The sequence below is a fragment of the Sceloporus occidentalis genome, unplaced genomic scaffold, assembly GCF_023333645.1.
Source record: "Sceloporus occidentalis isolate IW3139 unplaced genomic scaffold, rSceOcc1.0.p SCAF_2, whole genome shotgun sequence".
NCBI classification, from domain to species: domain Eukaryota; kingdom Metazoa; phylum Chordata; class Lepidosauria; order Squamata; family Phrynosomatidae; genus Sceloporus; species Sceloporus occidentalis.
The window spans coordinates 273,988,553-274,010,989 of NW_028316982.1; the positions used below are offsets into that span (position 1 = coordinate 273,988,553).

At 49.2% G+C, this 22,437-nt stretch overlaps 2 protein-coding genes across 7 annotated transcripts; one reads left to right on the forward strand and one right to left on the reverse strand.

Moving 5' to 3' along the window:
• Positions 1 to 147: 147 nt before the first annotated feature.
• Positions 148 to 10,386, forward strand: LRRC51 (leucine rich repeat containing 51). Of its 6 annotated transcripts, none has more exons than XM_089513202.1 (6): positions 148 to 242; positions 1,983 to 2,008; positions 3,705 to 3,797; positions 5,556 to 5,761; positions 6,578 to 6,726; positions 9,079 to 10,379. In XM_089513202.1, exons 3-6 carry the CDS (start codon positions 3,713 to 3,715, stop codon positions 9,218 to 9,220), a joined length of 582 nt encoding a protein of 193 aa, XP_089369328.1. In that variant the 5' UTR covers positions 148 to 242; positions 1,983 to 2,008; positions 3,705 to 3,712; the 3' UTR covers positions 9,221 to 10,379. The 6 variants fall into 6 exon arrangements, with proteins under 6 accessions (XP_089369328.1, XP_089369324.1, XP_089369325.1 ...); XM_089513199.1 differs by having other exon boundaries at positions 188 to 242; positions 3,700 to 3,797; XM_089513198.1 differs by lacking the exon at positions 1,983 to 2,008.
• Positions 10,387 to 10,905: 519 nt separating this feature from the next.
• On the reverse strand, positions 10,906 to 21,978 carry LAMTOR1 (late endosomal/lysosomal adaptor, MAPK and MTOR activator 1). Its single transcript, XM_089513203.1, has 5 exons — positions 21,764 to 21,978; positions 16,075 to 16,220; positions 15,204 to 15,281; positions 12,830 to 12,956; positions 10,906 to 11,782 (listed from the first exon to the last, which is right to left on the reverse strand). Exons 1-5 carry the CDS (start codon positions 21,803 to 21,805, stop codon positions 11,690 to 11,692), a joined length of 486 nt encoding a protein of 161 aa, XP_089369329.1. The 5' UTR covers positions 21,806 to 21,978; the 3' UTR covers positions 10,906 to 11,689.
• Positions 21,979 to 22,437: the final 459 nt, after the last annotated feature.

Genomic DNA, 22,437 nt, shown 5'->3' on the forward strand with positions numbered 1-22,437 from the left:
GCGCCCCTTGCGCGACGCCTTTTCCGCGCGGAGCCTCTCCTGGACTACGCTTCCCAAGGTCCCTTGCGCGAGGAAGGGGGCGTGGCTCGCCTAGGCGGCGCTCGCTGATTTGCTGGCCCCGCCTCTCGGAGTGTTTCCGTTGCTAGGCAACACCAAGCCACGCCCCCCGATGGGCGCCAGTGTGTCTGTCTTTGTGAGTCAGTCTGTGAGGAAGAAGGAAGGCAGGCTCTGGGGCAGCCATGGTGAGAACCGGGGGAAGAAGAGGGCCAAGGGAGGCACTGCAGCTCCCAGCATCCCCATCCATCCATCCAGGCGGCCCAGGCTAGGCACTTCCCAGGGCTCTGGGGGATGCTGGGTGAGAGGGAGGACGGAGGGGAGTCCGAAGAGCCTGCCTGCCTTCCCTTTTCGGACCCTGCTGGGGGAAGCTCATCGTGGGATGTAGGGCCTTCGGGGAACCGGGAGCTCCTCCGAAGCTGGCCATAGGCTTCTTTCTAGGTTCTCCAGCAGGGACTCTCTGGCCAACGCCTGCGGAGCTAGAGATGCCTAGAGCCTGCTCAGGGAGACCACTGTTGAGGGGATGGCCCCGTTGGTGGAGAGCCCTTCCTTGAAGGCCTTTCGAGCAGAGGCTGGATGGCCATCGGCTGGGACGGAGAGTTCCTGCATGGCAGAATGGGCTTGGCTTCTTAGCAGAGGCTGATGATGGCCATCTGTCAATGGGGATGCTTGGATGGAGAGTTCCTGCATGGCAGCAGCAGCAGAAGAAGAAGGGGCTTGGACTGGATGATCAGGGCCCCTTCCGTCAGCCATTCGGACCAGGGCTCGGTTCCCAGCTCAAGCATGGCCAGCCGCAGTCTCTCGGCCTCCCTTCTTGGCTCTCTTGCCAGCCAGGGCCCTAGTAGTGGGCCCCCATTCCCCTCTTTGAGCATCGGACTACTAGGCTCCGGAGGCCAGGGCTCAGATCCCTCCCACTTTCACCGCTATGGAATCCTGGGAACTGTAGTTCTGTGGGACATTTAGCCTTCTCAGTTAGAGGGCTCTGGTGCCACAACAAACTGGCTGCATCTGCATAGTGGAAATAATTCAGTTTGACATCACTTTAACTGCTGCATCTCCATCCTGTGGAATCCTGGGATTTGTAGTTTGCTGTGGCACCAGAGCACTCTAATGAAAAAGCTAAATAGCTCACAAAGCAACAAATCCCAGGGTTCCATGGCACTGAGCTTTAAAGCGGTCTCAAACTGGATTATTTCTGCAGTGCGGATGCAGCCTTAGAGGGGGCTTTGGGTTAATGGGCTGTTTCCCTCTTGGTCCATTTCAGCAGCAGCAGCAGCAGCAAACTTGCCATGAAAAGCCTCATCATAGGTTCACCTTAGGGTTGCCATAAGCCAGAAGTGACCTGGAAGGGCACAACAGCAGCAGCAACAACAACAACAACAACAACATATACACTCCTCCCTCCGTATTTGCAGCTTTGACTTTTGACCAACAGTTGCATTGGAAGAGAGAAGACTCCGCTAGGCCTTTGTCGCTCCTCCAGCGCAACTCTATGGTCAATGTCTGGCTGGTGTTGGCCCCAGAGTTGCCCTGGAGGAGCGAGAGATGATTCCCAGAGAGGGGTTTTTGGTATGGGCTGTTTCCCCACATCCAGGGGGGTCCTGTGTGTGTTTCATGTATACAGCAGCCCCTCCCCATTCGCTGGGGTTCGCGGTGAAGGACCCCTCTGAATGTGGAAAAACACAAATACAAAAACACTCCTCTTTTCACCTGAGAGACAGTTGCCAATTTCCAGGGGATTTAATGAGTTCCTTTCCAGGGAGTTTGACTGAATAATAATAATAATAATAATAATAATAACAACAACAACAACAAATGTTGGGGAATTCTGGGGATTTTGGTAAAACATTCCAGGGAATTATGATGATGATGATGATGATGACTTACTTACTTACTTACTTTCTGCTCCTGCTCCTGCTTTTTTCCAGGCCAGCTCCGCTCTGTCTTTTCCCAGGTGGGTAGCCATCCTTGCCCAGCAGTTGCGCTCTGGATCTGCAGGAGGACTGCGCTGGCTCAGCCAACTCTGTTTAAGGTCAACTCCTCGCCCAATAATCCCTGGTGCCATATGCCTCTTTCATGGACCTCCTTTTTGGGTCCAGGCCATGGGTGCGAAGGAGGCTGCCAGAGGCTACATGTCACCTTCCAGGTGTTACCTAAATTGCAGGGGGTCCCAAGAGGGCACCCACAAATTGCATTCAATGGGGTCATTGATTTAGCTGAATAGGAAATAGCCAGAGGGCTTTGGTAACATAAAAATGAAGGATCCTAAAGGTTTGTATATGGGTTCTGAGTCCCAAAGAGCTCCAGAGCCAGGTTCTAAATGACTTTACACTGGGTCCTCCACATTCGCTGGGGTTAAAGTTACAGGGCTCCCAAGAAAATGGAAAACCCCAAATAAAAGACCACTATTTTTTTACCAGAGAGAACACCTCTCTAGGAATCTCTAGGTCCTCCAGCACAACTCTATGGTCAACATCTGCCAGGAATTGACCATAGGATCATGCTGGAGACCCACAGATGCCCAGAGAAGTGCTTTCTTTAGTGATCTCTAGATCCTGCAGCTCAACTCTAGGGTCAGTTTCCAGCAGAGAAATGGACTTAAGCCATCGGCAGAATTAAAAACAAACACACAGTTAAAGAAAAACAACAACTGATCAGCTACAAAGGTTAAAGCAGTCCTTCCAAATCTCCACCTGTTTAGTTTTAAATGGCTTTTAAGCTGTTTTTTAAACCCATCTTATTTGAACATGTCCGATCGCTTGATGTTTTCAGTTTCTTTAAACCTTTTGAGCTGATCTTATTGAATGCCAGCCTGCAATCCTTGGATATAAATCCTTGGAATCGGCTGCGGTTTGGCTCTAGGACCCCCCCCCCCCGCCATGAAGACCAAAATCCATGGATGCTCAAGTCCCATCAAGTCCCATGGGGTATCATCACATCATCATCATCATCATCATCATCATCTTGGTATCCTCTGGGGTTTGGGTCCAGATATACCAACCTCTGGACGCTCAAGTCCCCTTAAATGCAATTTTAAAAAATACAATTAAAAACATTAAAAAATGAACATCAAAGTCGAACGAAACTGATACAGTATGAAAACACATTACTCATTAGAAGAATAAAATGCTGTTTTAAAATGTAAATGTATTTTAAGTGTTTTAATCTTTTAAAGTACTTGATTTTAGTATGGAATTTGGTTTAATTATTGTAGTAATTTAATTCTGTTTTACTGTACTATTTTTGTATGTTTTTAACTGTACGGTGTCTTTTAATGTTGTCAGGCGCCCGGAGTCCCAGCCCTGGAAGAAGGGCAGGATAACAATAACAATAATAATAGCAATTAAAACAATACAAGTAAATAGTTTTTTGTGGGTTTTCCAGGCAATGTGGCCATGTTCTAGAAGCCCACAAAACCCACAAAAAACGATGGATGCCGGCCATGAAAGCCTTCGGCTTCACAATACGAATAAAGCAATACAGAATTCCCTGCCTGCTCTTTAAAGACTTTCTCTTTTAAAAGCCTGTCGGAATAAAAATATCTTAGATTCCCGACGGAAGCACAAGCAGCAGAGATGTATTACAACAAGTACCTGAAGTAGTTAAGTCAGTTCCTTTACGTGTCCCTGGTTGTGTTTGTGGCAGCACAGCCGGAAAGATGTGCACGCGCTGGAACTACAGTAAGGCCTCTCTCCAGGCTCCTCCGCTGGACTACTCCTTCCGGGGCATCAACTTCATGCAAGGTAGGGATGAAGTCCACTTTTGCCACCATCGCGTCCAGTTCTCTTGGTCACTTTTCATAAAACAGCAAGCCAGTAATCCAGGGGCTGCAGGAACTGCCTTCAGCTGCAAAGAAAAGCTGCTGCGTTTGGGGCCCTTTAGCTTAGGAAAAGAACGGAGCAGAGGAGGCAGGACAGGGATGCAAGACATGTTCTGGGAGAAGTGGAGATGAGCAAGTTTCTTTGCCGCCCCCCAAACTCTGGCAGGACCTGCCATATGACAAGTCTGGCTGCTTTTAAAATGGCATTAAGGACACATCTTTTCCAGCTGGCCCACCCAGTCCATTCTAAAACATGACTTTTTCATGGGTATATTTCAAAGAATGTATTATAAGAGTGTCCAGTGGGCCCTTCCCTTATGCGGGGGATCTGTTCCGGACCACCACAACCCCCATGTAAGGGAAATACCGCATATGCTCAAGCCCCATTGAAAACAATGGGGCTCACGCATACAGTGTGGTGCACTTGCCATGGACGCGTGCACCATTGCCTCTTCCAGCACTCTGCTTCAGCATCAACTGAAAGCCACATATGGTGCGCTCATGTATGACACAGGTGCACTGTATTGTAATAGTTTTATAGTACAGTCGGATGAATCCAAGTAAAACAATGTCAGAGAATTTACCAAATTCCCGCAGACATCGCTCTTTGTGTTTCCTCTTGAGGCTGGATGGATGGATGGACGGATGGACGGATGGGAGAGTGGAGGGAGGGGGTCAGTGCTTCCAGGGCAGATCATACTCTTGCCTTTCCCAGGGGATGGGTCCTTCTTTGAAATAAGTATAGTACAGTACTTACATTGAACCATGGATCAGTCGGCACAAGTTTTTGGGGTCAATTTTTTGACCTAAATTTCTAGATTATACATGATTATATACAGTAGTAGTAGTAGTAGTAGTTCTTTCCTGTTTCTCCTCAAGGCTTGAAGCAGGGTACAACATATTAAAATACAATACAACACAGTGGACCCTTGTTATCCGCTGGGGTTTGGTTCCAAGATCCCCCGTGGATAACAAAATCCGTGGATGCTCAAGCCCCATTAAATATAATGGCAGAGCAAAATGGTGTCCCTTATTAAAAAATGGAAAATCAAGGTTTGATATTTGAAATTTATACTTGTTTTGAACATTTTCAAACCGTGGAGCTTGAATCCGTGTATAAGAAGTCCGTGTATAAGAAGTGCCGACTGTATTACATTCTTGACTTTGGAACTCTCTGCCCAAGGATCGTGCCTTTCAATTTGGATGGGTTTAAATGGGGGACCGGAGGAATCCGTATTGGCCGCTACAGTAAGGGTGGGCAAAGGGCATCCTGAGCAACATAAGTGACTCTTGGGACCCTGAAGCCCTCAGGACCCCAAACAAAATTGGAAAAAAGAAAAAATCATGCTCAGCTTCAGATGATGGTTTTTGTCTGTAAACTAGCAAAACCAATGCAAAACCAGATGCAGATGGGAGGAGAAATGGCCTCCATTTGCTCTTCAGTTGCCCACCCTTGGACTTGACCATCAGTGGCTACTATTCCGGATGTCTTCATGCCACATATTGGTTATCAGGGGCCATACGTTTTTCTGTCCCAGCCGTGGGGTCTGTGGTTGTCCTGAGGGTGGGCTTCATCCTCCTGCGGGCAACTGGCCAGGCACTTTGGGAAAGAGGCCTGTTTTGGTCCAATCCATCCTGGCTGCTCTCCAGTCCCTGTGTCTCTCCCCTTTGCCCCTCTCAGATCTGCTGTCGGAAGAGCCTCGCCCGGGCCTCAAACCCATCAAGGTGTCAGAAGAAGGCCGGCTCCTGACCCAGGCCATCTGGCTCAACAACAACACCCTCAATGACCTGACAGACTTCCAAGACATCATGAGCAAGCTGCTGGAATATCCTGAAGACATCTATTGGATTGACCTCTCCTTCAACGACCTGCCCATCATTGATCCGGTATGATCCAGGAGTCCTTGTAGCCCACAAGATGAACATGAGTCAAGAGTCTGATGCAGCAGCTAAAAAGGCCAATGAAGTTTTAGGGTGCATCAATAGAAGTATAGTGTCGAGATCAAGGGAAGTGATTGTGCCACTCTATTCTGCGTTGGTCAAGCCTCCCCTGGAATAATCTTGTGTCCAGTTCTGGACCCCACCATTCAAAAAGGATGTTGACAAATTGGAGCATGTCCAGAGGAGGGCGACTAAAATGGTGAAGGGTCTGGAAATCATGAAACCCTATGAGGAAAGACTGAGGGAGCTGGGGATGTTTAGCCTGGAGAAGAGAAGGTTGAGGGTTGATACGATAGCCCTGTTTAAATATTTCAAGGGATGTCATATTGAGGAGGGAGCAAGCTTGTTTTCTGCTGCTCCAGAGACGAACATAGAGTTAGGGGCTCAAGACTCCCGTGAAGGTAGAAAAAATGCAAATAAAAAGCACTATTTTTTTTACCTGAGAGAACACCTCTCTAGGCATCTCTAGGTCCTCCAAAGTGCAACTCTGTGATCAACATCCACTGGATGTTGACCATAGAATTGTGCTGGATGACCTACAAATACTTAAAGAAGTGTTTTCCCTTGAAATCTCTACATCCTCCATTGCAACTCTATGCCCAACTTCTGGCAGAGTTGCGCTGGGGGACCTAGAGATTCCTAGGGAGAACACATTCGCCAAATCCACAAATAATCAAAGCTGCTGATGTGGAGGGCCAACAGTATTTATTCTTCCAGCAATGAGTGGAATTAATGGAGGCTTATGTCCCTGCTAACCTCCAGGTGCTGACCACCTACTACAACCTCCGAAACCTCACGCTCCACGGGAACAGCATCCAGCATCTGTCGGAGGTGGACAAACTGGCCGTCCTGCCCCACTTGCGGAGCCTGACTCTGCACGGCAACCCCATAGAAGAAGAGAAGGGGTACAGGTAAGGGTCCCTGAGCTCTCGGGGAAAGAAAGGGACGGGGGACAAACAGCTGGTACACACAAAGGGGTGTTGGGCGATCTGCCTCAAGTGCAAGAACCATGCTTGACTTGGGCCAAGATAAAGTCAAAGGGAATAACGGTCCCACTCTATTCTGCGCTGGTCAGGCATCATTGGGAGTCCTGAGTTCAGTTCTGGGTGCCTCATTTTAGGAAGGATTCAGACAGAATTCCAACAGAATTCCAAAAGAAAATCAGCATGTGCTTTAAAGCCTTTGACTGCATAGATCATGAAAGTCTATCGAACGCCCTTAAAGACATGATGGTAGTGCCAACACGTCTGAGAGTCTTGATGAGGAATTTGTACTCAGGGCAAGAGGCGGCTACTATTAGGACAGTACATGGAGAAAGAGAAGGGTTCATCAGGCAAGGCTGCATCCTGTCACCCCATCGGTTCAACTTGTATGCAGAACATATTGTAAGGAAAGCAGGCTTGGACACAGAAGGAGGAGGAGTGGAAAGAGGAGGAAGGAATATTAACAAGATGAGATACACGCAGGTGACACCATAATACTAGCAGAAAACCTTAAAGACCTGGAACAACTACTAAGGAAGATCAAGGAGGAAACTGCAAAGGCAGGCTTAATGTTGAACATAAAGAAAACAAAAATGACCAGAGAATCTACACAAATCTGAATTAGACAACGAAGAAAAAGTAGTCAAAGAATCCCCATATCTGGAATCAAACATTGAGAGGAACAGGGACTGCAGCCAGGAAATGTATTTAAAGAAGATTAAGAATAGGGAGGGTGGCTATGAAGGAACTAGAAAAGATCCTCAAATACCAAGATATACAACTGACCACAAAGGTTAGAATCATACAAGCCATTGTCTTCCCTGTGACCATGGATGGATGTGAGAGCTGGACATTTAAGAAAGAAGATAGGAAGAAACTCCATTCATAGAGGGCTGAGAATCCCATGGACAGCAGCCAAAAGGACAAACAAAGGGGTCCTGGAGCAGATCAAGCCAGAAACTTCCCTGGAAGAAGCCAGGATGACCAAAGTCAGGCTGTCCTCCTTCGGACACGTCATGAGAAGGAAGGACTCCTTGGAAAAGACCATAATGCTGGGAACGTTGGAGGAAGGCCACAGGCCAAATGGATGGAGTCTGTTAAGGAGGGCACTATGGGTTTCATGGGGTTACAGGAATTAAGCAAAGCAGGGGAGGATGGGGGGGGGGGGTCTTGGAGATGGCTCATCCAGAGGGTCGCTATGGGTCCAGATCGACTCAAGGGCAGTTAACAACAAAGAGATGGCTTGGCAACAAAGTCCAGAGAAGGGCAGCAAGGATGATAAAACATGTGGAGAACAAAATGCACCAGGTGAGGATGAGGAAGTTGAGTTTATTCGGCTTGATGGAGAGAAGACTGAGGTGGCGTGACGGCCCTCTTTAAATACCCCCAGGGCTTCCTCAAAGAGAAGGGGGTAGGTTTGCTGCCATGTTTTCTGCTGCTCCAGAGAACAGGACACAATGGAGCAATGGAGATTCCACCAAAATATTAGGAGGACCTTCCCGACAATCAGAGCTGTTTGATAGTGGAACACACTCCCTCAGAGAATAATGGAGTCTTCTTTTTTGGAGGTCTTTAAGCAGAGGCTGGATGGCCATCTTTCAGGGATGCTTTGATTGTGAGTTCCTGCATGGCAGAATGGGGTTGGACTGGATGGTGTTTGAGGTCCCTTCCGACTCTATGAATCTATGGCGCGTTACAGATGGGCCCAAGAGGTGCTGTCGTCGCGCCGTGATTATGCGTGAGGGGCGGCGCTTCCTGGCGTGCCTTGCCCCTCACGCGTAATGAGTGCGTCAAAATGGCAGCGCCCTATACAGATGGGCACCGCCATTTTGACTCCACGGACGCACAGCGTCCTGACGTCGTGCCCCAGAAGAGACATCACGAGTGCGCGCGTTGGCACTTCGGCGTCTCTTCCGGGTTGCCGGAAGGAACGCGATTTTCACACTCCTTTTTTGCAGCGCGGAGGAGTTGCGCGGTTTGGCTGCTGCAACTCCTCCGTGCTGCAACCGGCAGCGGCCCGAGACCACCCCTTTTGGGCGGTCTGTAACAGCCTATGATTCAGTTAAGGAATACATAGCTCACATGTTGACATTTGCTTGACCAGATGCCACCTGAGGTTTGTACTTGTCTGGTCAGTTTCTACCTGTTGCATATCACCTCAGGACACTTGGCAAGTTAAGAGGTGGTAAACATCTACTGAGAAGAATAAAATAACATTCCCATGCTGGCACGGTCTAAAAGTTGGGGCCCAAATGACCTCCGCCTTGTGTTCCATTTTAGGAGCTATGTCATCTCCACCTTGCCCAACTTGAAGTCCTTCGACTTCAGCGGCGTCACAAAGCTTGACCGCTCGACAGCCAATGTCTGGAGGCGCATGAACATCAAGCCCAAGGTGGTCCGGAAGAAACGGGACAACTACTGACCGCCACGTTGCTTTGTTCCACTCTGCCTGGGGTTGGCGGGAACAGCAGCAGGGCTGCTGGCTTGGGAGGAAGAGTAGAAGTCTGCACCCCATTTAGCAATAAAGCCATAGAGCAGCTTTGCCTGGCAGGTGATGGATGATGACCGGAGGAAGGGTGCCGCGAGGGAGAGGGAGCCATGCTCTCGGATGTGTCCCTGCACAGAGCACTACTGGGCCTAAATCAGGTTGGGAATCATTTAGCCTTCCAGGAGGTATAGGACTGCCAACTTACATACTGGCCATGCTGGCTGGAGGTAATGGGAGTTGTAGTAAGGCCACCTCTGAGGTGATGCATGAGTCTCTCTCCTGCTTTAACTGGAGTCTCAGATCCACTTCCAATGCCACCTTATTACCATACTCACAGGTTTTGCATTTCTATGGCTGTTCATACTGTCATAAAGGTCCTTCCAGTTTGCTCCATGCACCTGAGGAAGGAGACTTGAGTCTATGAAAGCTCATGGCTAAAAGTGCTGCAAGATCCCTTTGCGTACTGATATTCCTGAGTAACATGGCAACGTCTCTGAAGGACGTTGTCCGCTTGAGGAGTTGAGCTGGTGGCGCAACATGGCCAATCGGTGAATTATGATCTTTCTCAACCAAATGCACAATGTTTATAATGTGTTCTGCTACAGCTGATTTTTCTGGGTGACCCAATCTGCGGCGTCTCTCATGGTCCTTGATTTATGCTTGAACGCTGCGCTTGGTGGTCCCTATGGAGACTTGTCCACAGCTGCACTGTATGCGGTCAACTCCTGCGGCCGCAAGAGGGTCTCGCCTGTCCTTTGCCAAGTGAAGCATTTGCTGGATTTTCTTGGTCAGTTTGTAGATCATCTGGAGGTCGTGTTTCCTCATCAATTTCGTATTCTGTCTGTAACCTCTTTGATGTATGGTAAAAAAAAAATACCTTTCCTTTGAACAGATTAAAAAGCTGGGCCAAAACTAACAACATGAATTTTAACAGGGAGAAACTTAGGTAGAAAAAAATGAAACGCATAGATATATGATGGGGGACACTTGGCTTAAGAAGGCTACAAGTGGAAGGGATCTAGGAGCCCAAGTAGACCACAAGCTGAACATGAGTAAACAGTGCGATGCAGCAGCTAAAAAGGCCAACGCGATTCTAGGCTGCATCAATAGAAGTATAGTGTCTAGATCGGGGAACAGTGCCGCTCTATTCTGCTTTGGTCAGGCCCCACCAGGAATAATGCTGTGTCCAGGCTGCATCAACAGGAGTATACAGTAGTGTCTAGCCTAAGGGTAGCCTAGCATCACATTGTTGTCTCAATGTTCAGTACAGGTGGGTGGGCTCCATTGAGGAGTTTGCAAGACCTGAGTAGGGCTGTGGATGAGGTGGAGGTCTCTCATTCACGGGGGCTGTCAGAAATCAAAGTTGACTTGAAGACAAACAAAAGCCTCGCAGCTTCTCCTCCCCCATTGAAACCAGGGATGGCTGTGTCCATGCAGCACTTCAGGGGCATTCTGAGGGGCTGATCCTTGCTCCTCTGCGGGCCGCTTCCAGAAACTGCTGTGTCCTCATTCTTACAGGGCAAGCAGCAGCCCAGGAGAGCCTCGCCGCTCTCTCTTCCCATGTCAACAGACCCTCGTTTTGCAAACGGGGGAGAAAGAAGGAGAGGCTTCTGCCAGGATGAATCTATGTATATTTTAATCTAGTTTAGCCAAAACAAAATTAAAACAAAATGACATTTTAAGCTCTGTAAAAGGAGGGAGGAGGGCTACACACCAAGTAGAAAGAGGGCCACAAATCTCTTCTTCAGCAGTTGTGCAGTGATTTGGGGGGGGGTTTGCTCTCATTTAAAAAATATCTAACTCCTTGTCACCTGCGCCCCTGGCTCCCAAGCGTAAATGAGAAGGCAGCAAATGCAAAACGATTTCAGGCCAACCGAATGGGAAGTGCTGACCCATTTCTCTCCTTCTCCTTACTCGAGAAATCAGAAATTCAGAACCTGCGCAAGTGAAAGGGAAATCGTGTCAGCCGCCCTGCCTGCGGCCACCTTCCCTTCACGTGTCTCGGGTGCATTGGTCGCAGTGGTGCACAACTTGAAAGCAAGCGCCATATCCTGGGGCCCTCATCCAATCCAGCATGTATTTTGGCTTGCCCGGCGTTGCCAACACAAACACCGCACACACACACGGGGGAGAGCAAAAGGGGGAAGATGACAAACATGGGAGCAGGGAGAAAAAGAGAGCAAACAGTGGGGTACGCTCAACCTCTGGAGCAGCTGGCCATCCACAAGTTAACTGTCTCTGTGGCGGGAAGTAGAAAAATTTAGTGTGTCTTTCTCTGTACGAGTTCCGCTGCAGCGACAAGCCATTCGTGGAGAGGAAGAAAATCAAGAAGTGCAGGGAGCGCAGGGCGGTGGAAAGAGCAGAACGGAGGCCGAGGAGGAGGGAGAGGAGGGCCGGCGGGCTTCAAGGGATCCCGAACTGTACAACCAGTTCTTCTTTCGCATCCACTCGGATCTGGGAGAGGGCACTGTAGGCGTACGCAGCTATCCGGGAGACCTGTGGGGCGAGCGTAAAAGTGAGATGAGTGGCCTCCTTGACAGGGAGCTCCACGCGGCAGTGTTCCCCTTGGACACCCACACTGTCCGGCAGGGTAAGGTGGCCCACAGCCGCCTCATGAGTGGGAAAGGAGAGCGCCAAGGCAGGCCACTGACTGCACCAGCATAGATTTAGGAAGCCCCCACCTCCCAAAGCATTCTGGCCATTTAAGTCCCCCTTTCCTTCAAAAAAGCAGAGAGACTAAAAAATGCCTCCCGGAAGGGCACTCAAGCCTCTCTGGAGCCAATAGCAACCCTTCCCTGGCTTCTAAACAGGACAACTAGGGAGCCCCAGCCAATATTACTACTACTATTATTGATTATGTTTACCTATATCCCGCCTTCCTCCCAGTAGAGGTACTCAAGGCGGCTTACAAATCTAAAAACAGTCCAAGTTATAACACTATAAATATGCAAAATACAAGATTGAAAAACAAACAATTCAAACAATGAAAAACATTGTATTAATGAAACTGAAAGTTTAAAACTTATTATGTTTAATACAGCAGGGTCAATGCACACAGCTGACATTCTCTCCCTATTTTCTTGTGTGTAACGAAGGAAAAAACCCTCCCTTGTGCAGCCTTCAGGGGCTGCATCTGCTATCATCATCATCATCATCATCATCACCATCTGTAGACCACCTGTGTCCCAGGAGGGTCCCTTCCCTCAGCATCTTGAGCTCTTTCAGGCTGAGAGATCAGCTCAGCTAACAATGTATTTTTCAGTTTTTTTCTTTTATAGAAAACTGGGGGAGTCTGTCTTTTCCCCCTGGCTTCAAACTTTCTGGGAGTTTTCCATCTCTAGCCTGGCTTCTAATGGGGTCTAAACGAGTGAATACACCTCCAGTTCACTCATTTCATCCCCCTCTTCAATTGCACCAAGGGATGCACTGTTCCACTCAAATGCTGAGAGCAAAAGGTGCCCAACATCCCCAAGACCCCCCCCCCGGGAGCCTAAGGCGCCAGCAGAGAGAAAAAAGGGAGGCCTGCTCTGCTCAGCTGCCCACCTGTTGTAGGTCCGCGAAGGGCACAGGGTCGCTGGCAAGGACTTGATGCGGCTGGTTGGTCAGCGAGGGCAGTGGCGGCAGCTTCTTCCAGTGCATCAGGTTGTTGCTGAGCATGGCCAGCCTGGTGCTGGAGGGGAAAGAGAGCAGAGGCTGAGCAGGAGTCCACCAAGAGAGAGACAGAGTCCAAACAGGGAACAAGGGCATCCTGAGAAAAGGGCAGGAGTGCACCAAGCCAAGGGAGAGGGCTGATGGGGAAGATGGAGAGCAACACACTGAGGGAGAGGAGGAAGATGCTATAAGATGCCCTCCTTCTGTAGTAGGAACCTCAGAAAAAGACTAACTAGGAAAGTCAGGAAAGTCTTCCAGAACATGGCCGTATAACCTGAAAAACCCACAACGAACTATGGCTGCCGGCCGTGAAAGCCCTCGACTTCACACTGTACTTGTGAATGCTTATTTAAGAATAATACAAAAACTGATTAAAGCATAAATTATAAGTATTCATAAGTACCTGACTTTCCTGGTTAGTCTCTTTTTGTTACTCAATTTAGAGACCTTATGTGTGTATGGGTACACACCCTACATTTCCCTTTTGGTTTGGTAGTAGGAACCTCCACATGTGGCGTTACACACTAAATGGCAATAAGCAATAGGGCTCTGACTGTGCAGCCAAATGTTCATGCACATCTACACCCGTGTGCACAGCAGCACTCACTGTGCAGCTCTGCTCCTGCAGCCTTGAACAGAGTGTGGCCATTTGCACTGGGGGAAAAGTGTCCGAATGCCTCCATAAAGGAACGTGTTCATGTATAAGACGCGGCCAGATTCCTGCCTGCCATCTGTTGCTTGGCCAGTGAACTCTCCACCCCAAATCTCTTTGGAAATTCCAGGGTCACAAGCCAGAAGCCTAGCTAGCATTTGACAAGCTGGAGAGTGTCCAGAAGGGTGACCAAGATGGTTAAAGGTTTGGAAACCAGCAAGCCCTATGAGAAGTGGCTCAGGATCATAGAGTTGGAAGAGACCCCAAGGGCCATCAAGTCCAACCCCCTCCCACCATCCAGCCTCTGTTTAAAGACCTCCAAAGAAGGATTCTCCATCAAAATATCTGAGGGAGCATAATCTTTCACTGTCAAAGACTTTCTTCCTAATGTTGAGCTGGAATCTCTTTTCCTGGAGCTTCCATCCATTGCTCCATTGTATCCTATTCTCTGAAGCAGCAGAAAACAAGTTCGCTCTATTCTCAATGTGACACCCCTTCAAATACTTAAACAGGGGTATCGTATCACCTCTTAACTGTCTCTTCTCCAGGCTAAATATCCCCAGCTCCCTAAGTCTTTAGAATCCTAGAGTTGGAAGAGACCACAAGGGCCATCCAGTCCAACCCCATTCTGCCATGCAGGAAATCTCAATCAAAGCATCCCTGACAGATGGCCATCCAGACTCTTTTAAAGATTTGGACATGCTCCAGTTTCTCAACATCCTTTTTGAATTTTGGTGTCCAGAACTGGACACAGGATTATTCCAGGTGGGGCCTGACCAAAGGAGAATAGAGTGGCGCTATTACATTCCTTGATCTAGACACTGTACTTCTATTGATGCAGTCTAGAATTGTACTGGCCTTTTTAGCTGCCACATCCCACCGAGAACGTTCTGCTTGGAGAAGAGTGAGAGCAAAGATAGCCATCTTTAAACAATGAATCCCATTGTGGGAGAAGGGCAGGACAGAAGCCCTTGAAATAAATAAATAAATAAAACACTCTTTATCTTTAAATATCTGAATGGATGTCATGTAGGAGATTTAGTCAGCTTCTTTTCTGCTGCTCCAGAGACCAGAATACAAACCAGTGGATTCATATTACAAGAAAGGAGATTTCACCTAAACATGAGGAGAACCTCTTCACTGTGAGAGCTGTTTGACAGTGGAATAGGCTGTCTTTCAACTAAAGTTGGATGAGCAACTTCCAAGTGTTTTAGATGGCAGGAAGTTTGAGTAGATGACCTTTGGCCCATCATGCAACTCTATAATTCTTTGCTATAAAGTTGGACAGTGACCCAAAGATCATCTACTCTAACCCACTGCCAGCCCACATTTTTCAGAGCCCATAGCAAGTTTTTCAGCAATTGCCTCAAGATGGTTTCAAAAATAAGACTTTGTAAAGTGTATTTAGCTGGATTTAATTATAATTTCTGTAAGCTGGCCATTCCTAGATGAATGTATAAACAAATCAACAATAATAGTTGTCCTTAAAGCAAGTGTAGGTAATAGGTCTCTTCCCAGGTTAAGTCCTCCTCCCCAGGGCCCACTATCCAGTGTGGCACCAATTATCAGATGCGAGGGAACAGGAGCATTAATGTTCTCGGTGCCTCCTCCTACCTGTATTGCCTGGCTCGGTCCATGTACTCATGTTGTTCCATCTGCTGCTGATCTGCAGCTGAAACGTCAATGATGTTGCTGCAAGAAGGCAGAGGCTCAAGGTTAGGAAAGGAAATGGCACTCCTCCTCCACCATCAGCCCAGGAGGGTCTCCTACATTTCCTTCAATTGTGAGGACCAAACACCAAAGTGTTCGAAAAAGCTCTGAGCTTTTCTGAGAGTCTGGAAGTTGTTACATAAAAGAGGAGCTTTTTCCATTTCTGATTCAGACAGAGGGACCAGCGACAAGACAGCTGTTCTAGCAAAGACAATGTCCAATAAAACCCTGAAAGAGGAGACCCATTTCAAATTGGTAGAGAAGGATACTTAATTGTTAAAAAACTTCAAAGTGTTTTGGTCTGTAGATATCCTGAGGCTTTCTTCAGGGGATGTATAAAAGGATCATCATCATCAGTACTGCTGGAGTCAGTCCTCCTCCCTAAAAGCTTCCAGAAGAACCAAACAACAGTGTGTCTGGAGAAAAGGCTTATTGCAGCATCCTACTACTAAGACTTACTCCAGCATCCTATTACCCACAAGGACCCTCAAATGCAAGATCAGAAGCTTGTGCGCAGGACATAAAAGCAAGAACTCTCGCCCACAAGATGTGGCATTCAGAGGTAGACTGCTCTTGAGCATGGATGTTCCATGTCACTTTCCTGGGTCCACAAAAGAGAACGGAACAGGATCCCAGACAGAGATGACCAAGGAACAGCCTTCGCTGTTTTGTGCAGGAAGCTACAGCAACATACAGACCCTGAAGGTTTTCTATTTTGAGATTTTCACCTACCAATCTACTGACCCTCCCTTTGAATCAGACAAAGGGCACTTACATGGCTGTCTTGGCAAGGATGGAGGAGAGCAAGGCCTGTTCATCTGTCCGGGCCGAAGGCAGGCTGTTCCAGCTGGGCTCCGTTCCGTTTAAGGACTTGTTGGGGGGACTGGAGGCGGGGGGCAGAAGGGGCTTCGACTCCTCGCCCTGGAAAGCAAGGGGAGAGGAAAAACACAAAATCAGGCTGGGGACTTTGGAAGAGATGCACTGGTGCAATGGGGCACTAATGTCCAGGCTCCTGAATGTACCTCAAACCACCAAGAAGCACTTGCAGGATTTGACAAATTCACACAATCAGAGCTGGAAGAGACTTCAAGGGTCATCTGGAATGTCCCCTTGTCAAGCAAGACAGGACACAACTGAATCACTCCCAAGATATGGCCCTCCAGCCTCTGCTTAAAAAGCTCCAAAGAAAGAGACTCCTCCACTCTTCAAGGCAGCGTCTTCCACCAGAGAACAGCTCTTATCCTCAGTTCTTCCTAATGTTTAGCTGGAAATCTCTGTTCCACTGTATAAATGGGAACTTTGCAAGTCAACCCTTAGACAATGACATTGGTTTACTCTAGCTGGGACTAACAGTGAGGTTTAGGGCCCTGTCCTGGGGCTTCTCCCCATGCCTCCAAGCCACCCCTACCTCTACTCAGCCTTGCCCCACCTTACGAACCAGGCTGAGGGCTGCTTTGGGTGGTAGAAAACACCTGGAAAGAGCTGGGCCAAAACTCAGGTGACCAAGCCATGGCTCTGGAAGCAGCTGCCAGGGAAAATGGGACGGCCAAAAGACATTCCCGTGATTGCTCTGCCTTGGCAGGCATGGCCAGCATCCCTGAAAAGAAAGCAGGCTGCTTGGGACTCAGCAACACTTCTCTGGCCCTGGGTCCAGGCTGAAGACCCAGGCGTGGGGGAAATACCCGTTTCGGTACAGGATTTCCCCAGGGGTTCAAACTTAGTGGAAACTTTCCATCTCTACTCCAGGCAGGACATCCAGGAGGTGACATGCTTTGTTGTTGTTGTTGTGTGCCTTCAAGACAGTGCTGACTTATAGCATCCTAAGGCGAATCTATCATGAGGTTTTCCTGGCAAGATTTGTTCAGGGGAGGTTTGCCACTGCCTTTGCCTGAGGAGAGAGTGTGACTTGCCCAAGGGCTGAGCAGTGGGAATTCAGTCCCTAGTTGGCCAGTGCTCAAACCACTACAAACCACCAAGAAATAACATTTATTACTACTACTACTACTACATCTTCCACATGTTACAAAGGGCTTTTGGGGGGGGAGGGGGAGAATCGTCTCAGATGTTCTACATACACGGAACCGAAGAATGCAGAGCCCTTTAAAATGCAAGGACTCCAAGTGGCTCAAGCAATCCTTCCAGGAGCAGCAAAGAGCTAACTCCCGTCTCCCAGCAAGGAAGCACTTGGACTGATTTGGAAGCAAGCAGCTTCTACGTTTATAGGAAAACACTTCTAGAAACGGATAAACCTACAACAAACTCCAACATGACCCACCGCCATAGATCTGCAGCCCTTCACAGCAGCCTTTCCCAACCCAGTGCCCTCCAGACATTCTAGATTGCAACCCTCATTTGCCCTGTGGGCTGGGGATAATGGGAGTTGTACTCTGGCAAGCTCTCGATGTGTTAAGATTTGGAATGGCTGCTTCCGAAGCGGGGACTGTTTCTGTCAGGAAGAGCAGCAGGAGAGAAGGGAAAGTCAAAAGACTGACAGCTCAACACAGCTGACCGGGTTGGGATTACCGAGTTAAGAGAGAGCGCTGCCCTCTTGGAGTTTAGCCAGAGACAAAGGCCAGAGGGATTTTGGCATCCTTCCTCTCCAAACACACACATGCACCCCAAAGAGAAACAGGTGCTGGAAGCAGAACAAGACTTCTGACTGAACAAACCAACAAAGAAACCCTTCCTAGAGCAAAGAGGGCTCTTTACCACTACAACTACTACTATTATTCTGCTTCTTTATATCCTGCCTTTCTCCCAGTACAGGTTTTAGGTCTCTCAAGTAGGTAGCAACTCTCTGTGCCTATGCTTCAATGTTGTTGTTATATGTCTTCAAGTCATTTCTGACTTACGGCAACTATCACAGAGGTTTTCTTGCTAAGATTTGTTCAGAGGAGGTTTGCCATTGCACAGAATAAGTAAAGAGATAGTAGAGGAACACCTTGTTAATCTAAATGAATTTAAGTCTCCGGGACCAGATGAACTCCATCCAAGGGTATTAAAAGAACTGGCAAAAGTAATATCGGAGCCATTGGCAATCATATTTGAAAACTCCTGGAGAACAGGAGAAATCCCAGCAGACTGGAGGAGGGCAAACGTTGTCCCCATTTTCAAAAAGGGGAAGAAAGAGGATCCCAACAATTATCGTCCAGTTAGTCTGACATCAGTTCTAGGAAAGATTCTGGAGCAGATCATTAAACAGAGAGTCTGTGAACATCTAGAAGGCAATGCCATAATCACAAAAGTCAACATGGGTTTCAGAGAAACAAGTCATGCCAGACAAATCTAATCTCTTTCTTTGACAAAATTACCAGCTTGTTAGATGAAGGGAATGCTGTGGATATAGTATATCTTGATTTCAGTAAGGTCTTTGACAAGGTTTCCCATGACATTCTTGCAAACAAGCTTGTAAGATGTGGGCTAGACAAAGGAACTGTTAAATGGGTCTGTAATTGGTTGACCGGCCGAACCCAAAGGGTGCTCAACAATGGCTCCCTTTCATCCTGGAGAGAAGTGACCAGTGGGGTCCCACAGGGCTCTGTCCTGGGCCCAGTGCTATTCAACATCTTTATCAATGACCTGGATGACAGAATTGGGAGCATACTTATCAAATTTGCAGATGACACCAAATTAGGACGAATAGCTAATACCCCAGAGGACAGGATCAAGATTCAAAATGACCTGAATAGACTAGAAAGCTGGGCCACAGCTAACAAAATGAAATTCAACACAGAGAAATGTAAGGTATTGCACTTAGGGCGGAAAAATAAAATGCACAGATATAGGATGGGTGACACCTGGCTGAATGAAACTACGTGTGAAAGGGATCTAGGAGTCCAAGTAGACCACAAGTTGAACATGAGTCAACAGTGTGATGCGGCAGCTAAAAAGGCCAATGCAATTTTAGGCTGCATCAATAGAAGTATAGTGTCTAGATCAAGAGAAGTAATAGTGCCACTGTATTCTGCTCTGGTCAGGCCCCACCTAGAATATTGTGTCCAGTTCTGGGCGCCACAATTCAGAAAGGACATTGAGAAACTGGAGCCATGTGTCCAAAGGAGGGCAACTACAATGGTGAAGGGTCTGGAAACCATGAAGCCCTACAAGGAACGACTGAGGGAGCTGGGGATGTTTAACCTGAAGAAAAGAAGGTTAAGAGGTGATATGAGAGCCCTGTTTAAATATTTGAAAGGATGTCATATTGAGGAGGGAGCAAGCTTGTTTTCTGCTGCTCCAGAGAACAGGACCCGGAACAATGGATGCAAGCTCCAGGAAAAGAGATTCCAGCTCAACATTAGGAGGAACTTCCTGACAGTAAGGGCTGTTTGACAGTGGAACAAACTCCTTCCTCGGAGGGTGATAGAGTCTCCTTCCTTGGAGGTCTTTAAACAGAGGCTGGATGGCCATCTGTCAGGGATGCTTTGATTTGGATTTCCTGCATGGCAGAATGGGGTTGGACTGGATGGCCCTTGTGGTCTCTTCCAACTCTACGATTCTATGATTCTATGATTCCCCTGAGGCTGAGAGCATGTGACTTGTTGTAGGTAACCCAGTGGGTTTCATGGCCGAGTGGGGAATCGAACCCTGGTCTCCGGAGTCATAGACAACACTCAAGCCACCACACCAGGCTGGCTCGCTATGCTTCAACTGTTGTTTTCGACTGTCTTCAGGGCGACCCTGCAGATGAGTTCTTTCCCAGGCTCCCTGTCCTCCTCTGCTTAGGTCCTGCAAAGGCATAGCCACGACCTCCTTGATAGAGTCCATCCCTTTATGTGTCTTTTTAGGCACCAGATCTATAACTAGCCCTTCAAGGCAGCTACTCACCTGCTCACCTGCAACAACAAGCATTGCCTCCAGCGACTACAGTGGAAAACGTTTGCAGAGATCTTTTTTTCCCATTTCCCAAAACAGAACCAAGAGAGGAACTCAGTGCCACTAAGACGCTTCAAACACCATTTTGGGGAGAAAATGCAGCTTAAAAATGCATTCCAGGCTGCTGTATCTGCATGACTGCAAGGAATCGCCCTCAGAGTTCCCCAGACATACTTTGCTGCCGATCCTGACCTAATGGATGGATTTGGGCCAGTGGCAATGGAAGAGGCCACTCGTTTCTTTGCAAGAAAGGCCTAGTGCTTGGACTAGGGATGTTCTCCTTTAAGACAAGGAGGGGAGGGAGCCAAAGACAAGAGCCTTTGGTCTGCAAAACAGGAAGAGAGGCCATGCCAAGGGCCGCAGGAATCGGAAGAGGGAACGGAAGAAGACCGCCTGACTCTTGTTTACCCAGAATGCTGTGGGTTGGGGAGCCAAAAAAGCAGCCCAACTGGCTCTGCTGGGCCGCACCCAGCTGGCGTGTGCTGGGCTCCCAGGAAGGACTGTCAGCTGTGGCTGGAACCAGAGCATGGCCTAGGCTTCCCATAGTTCCAAAGCAATAGAGGCATTCCAAGCTCTGGGTGGAGAGTCAATTGAAAAACGTTCCCAGGGCAAGAAGGAAGCTTGGCTCTGCAGGTCCAGCAATGGCTCTTGCAGTAGCTGGTGACAGCTCTTTAAGCCCCAGGCTCTGCAAGGACTGAGCAAGACTTGCCTGTTTCCCCAGAAGATCAGAGAGCCTTCTCCCTCCCTGGCAGAGAAGCCGGGCAGGAAAGGCAGCAAGCCAAGGGCAGAGAGTGGCTTCAATGGGGAAGTCCGACTCTGGAGGCCAGGGCTGGATTCCCCGCTTGGCCAAGAGCCCCACTGGCTGGCCCTGGGCAAGGCACACTCTCTCAGCCTCAGGGGAAGGCAATGGAGGAACTGGCCAAGGGAATCCTGCCATTGGGTGGCCAAAGTCAGCAAGGCCTTGAAAGCGGACGGCAAGGCTGCAAGGGCCAAAGCCAAGGCCCTGCTAGGCTGCCTCCCCGCTCTCTTCTGCTCTGGAAGAACGCTGTGTCCGGTTCAGGAAGGAGGCGGGGAAACTGGAGCCATGATGCGCCCAAAGGAGGGCCACTCAAAGGGCCCAAGGTCTGGAGAGCCCCAAGCCCTCTGAGGAAGGACTCTCTTTCGCCCGGAGGCGAGAGGGTCAAGGGGCGCCTATTCGGAGGCCTTGCTTCTCATCTCTAGGCATCAAGGCTGGCCATAGCAGTCCTTTGGGGTCTGGAGGAGCTTCCTGCTGAGCAGCTTCCGCCTGTGTCCGGGGCTTGGCGTCCCCAGAGAACGCTGCCATGGAAGACAGGCGGACAGAGAGACAGACCGAGCTAGAGGCCGTGTGGCCGCCTATTCACCCGCGGCCTCTTGCTCTGCTGCTGCTGCTGCTGCTGCTGAAGGCGAGGAGGCCTCCGGGGGAAGGGAAGGGCAGGGCGGGGCAGGCGGGGAGAGCCAAAGGCTCCCACACTAGAGATTACATATCCGCCCCGCTCCCTTCCCAGCCTTCGCCCCACACTCTTTGCGGGAGGGAGACACCGGGGGACCCCCTTCTTCCCAACAGCGGAGACCTGGTCCGAGGCTTCGTTCTCGCTGCTGTAGCAGCAGCCCATGGCGATGGCGGCGGCGGTGTCTCGGCTCCAGATTCAGCGGCGAAGGCGAAGCGGACGCGGCTCCGTCACATGAGGCGCTGCGGCCCCCGCCCACCCACCGACGGACTCAGGGCTCCCTCTTTCTCGCTCCCCAAGGCACTTCCGGGCACCTGACCGCGCCCCACAAGGCACTTCCGGCCTCACTTCCTGGCACATGACCGCCCTCAGCCGAAGCACTTCCGGGCACGTGACGACGCGCCTCCTCCCTCTGGCCTCTTCAGCATCCGGGGAATCGTCCCGCGTTCCCTTGTCACGTGGCGGGGGCGGAGCAGAGGAATATCGAACTGCCTCCGCCGCCGACCAATCCGCGTCTTGGTTGGGGTGCGCATGCGCATTTCGGCATAGCGAATTTTTCTTTTTTCTTCTTCCCCTCCTCTCTCTCCAGCAAAGTCACGTGATGTGCGGCTGAGGCCTAAGATTGGCTGCGCATGCGCAATAGGTCTCTCTCCACTCTTCCGCCCCCCTCAGGCCTCACCTTTACTTCAGAATTAATCCAGTTTGGGACACTTCAGCAACAATAAATATTATATGATACCCCTCCTTTCCAATAAGATCGAGGCAGCTTACAACAATAAAGTTTGCACAATACCATA

Excerpts from the sequence above, each read along its gene's own strand:
- LRRC51 (XM_089513197.1), top strand. The coding sequence starts at position 5,360 with ATGTCTTCATGCCACATATTGGTTATCAGGGGCCATACGTTTTTCTGT. Across the intron at positions 5,762-6,577 it reads ACCTGCCCATCATTGATCCG|GTGCTGACCACCTACTACAA; the intron begins GTATGATCCAGG and ends GCTAACCTCCAG. Across the intron at positions 6,727-9,078 it reads GAAGAAGAGAAGGGGTACAG|GAGCTATGTCATCTCCACCT; the intron begins GTAAGGGTCCCT and ends GTTCCATTTTAG.
- LAMTOR1 (XM_089513203.1), bottom strand. The coding sequence starts at position 21,805 with ATGGGCTGCTGCTACAGCAGCGAGAACGAAGCCTCGGACCAG. Across the intron at positions 15,282-16,074 it reads ATCCTTGCCAAGACAGCCAT|CAACATCATTGACGTTTCAG; the intron begins GTAAGTGCCCTT and ends GCCTTCTTGCAG. Across the intron at positions 11,783-12,829 it reads CCTTCGCGGACCTACAACAG|GTCTCCCGGATAGCTGCGTA; the intron begins GTGGGCAGCTGA and ends CTCGCCCCACAG.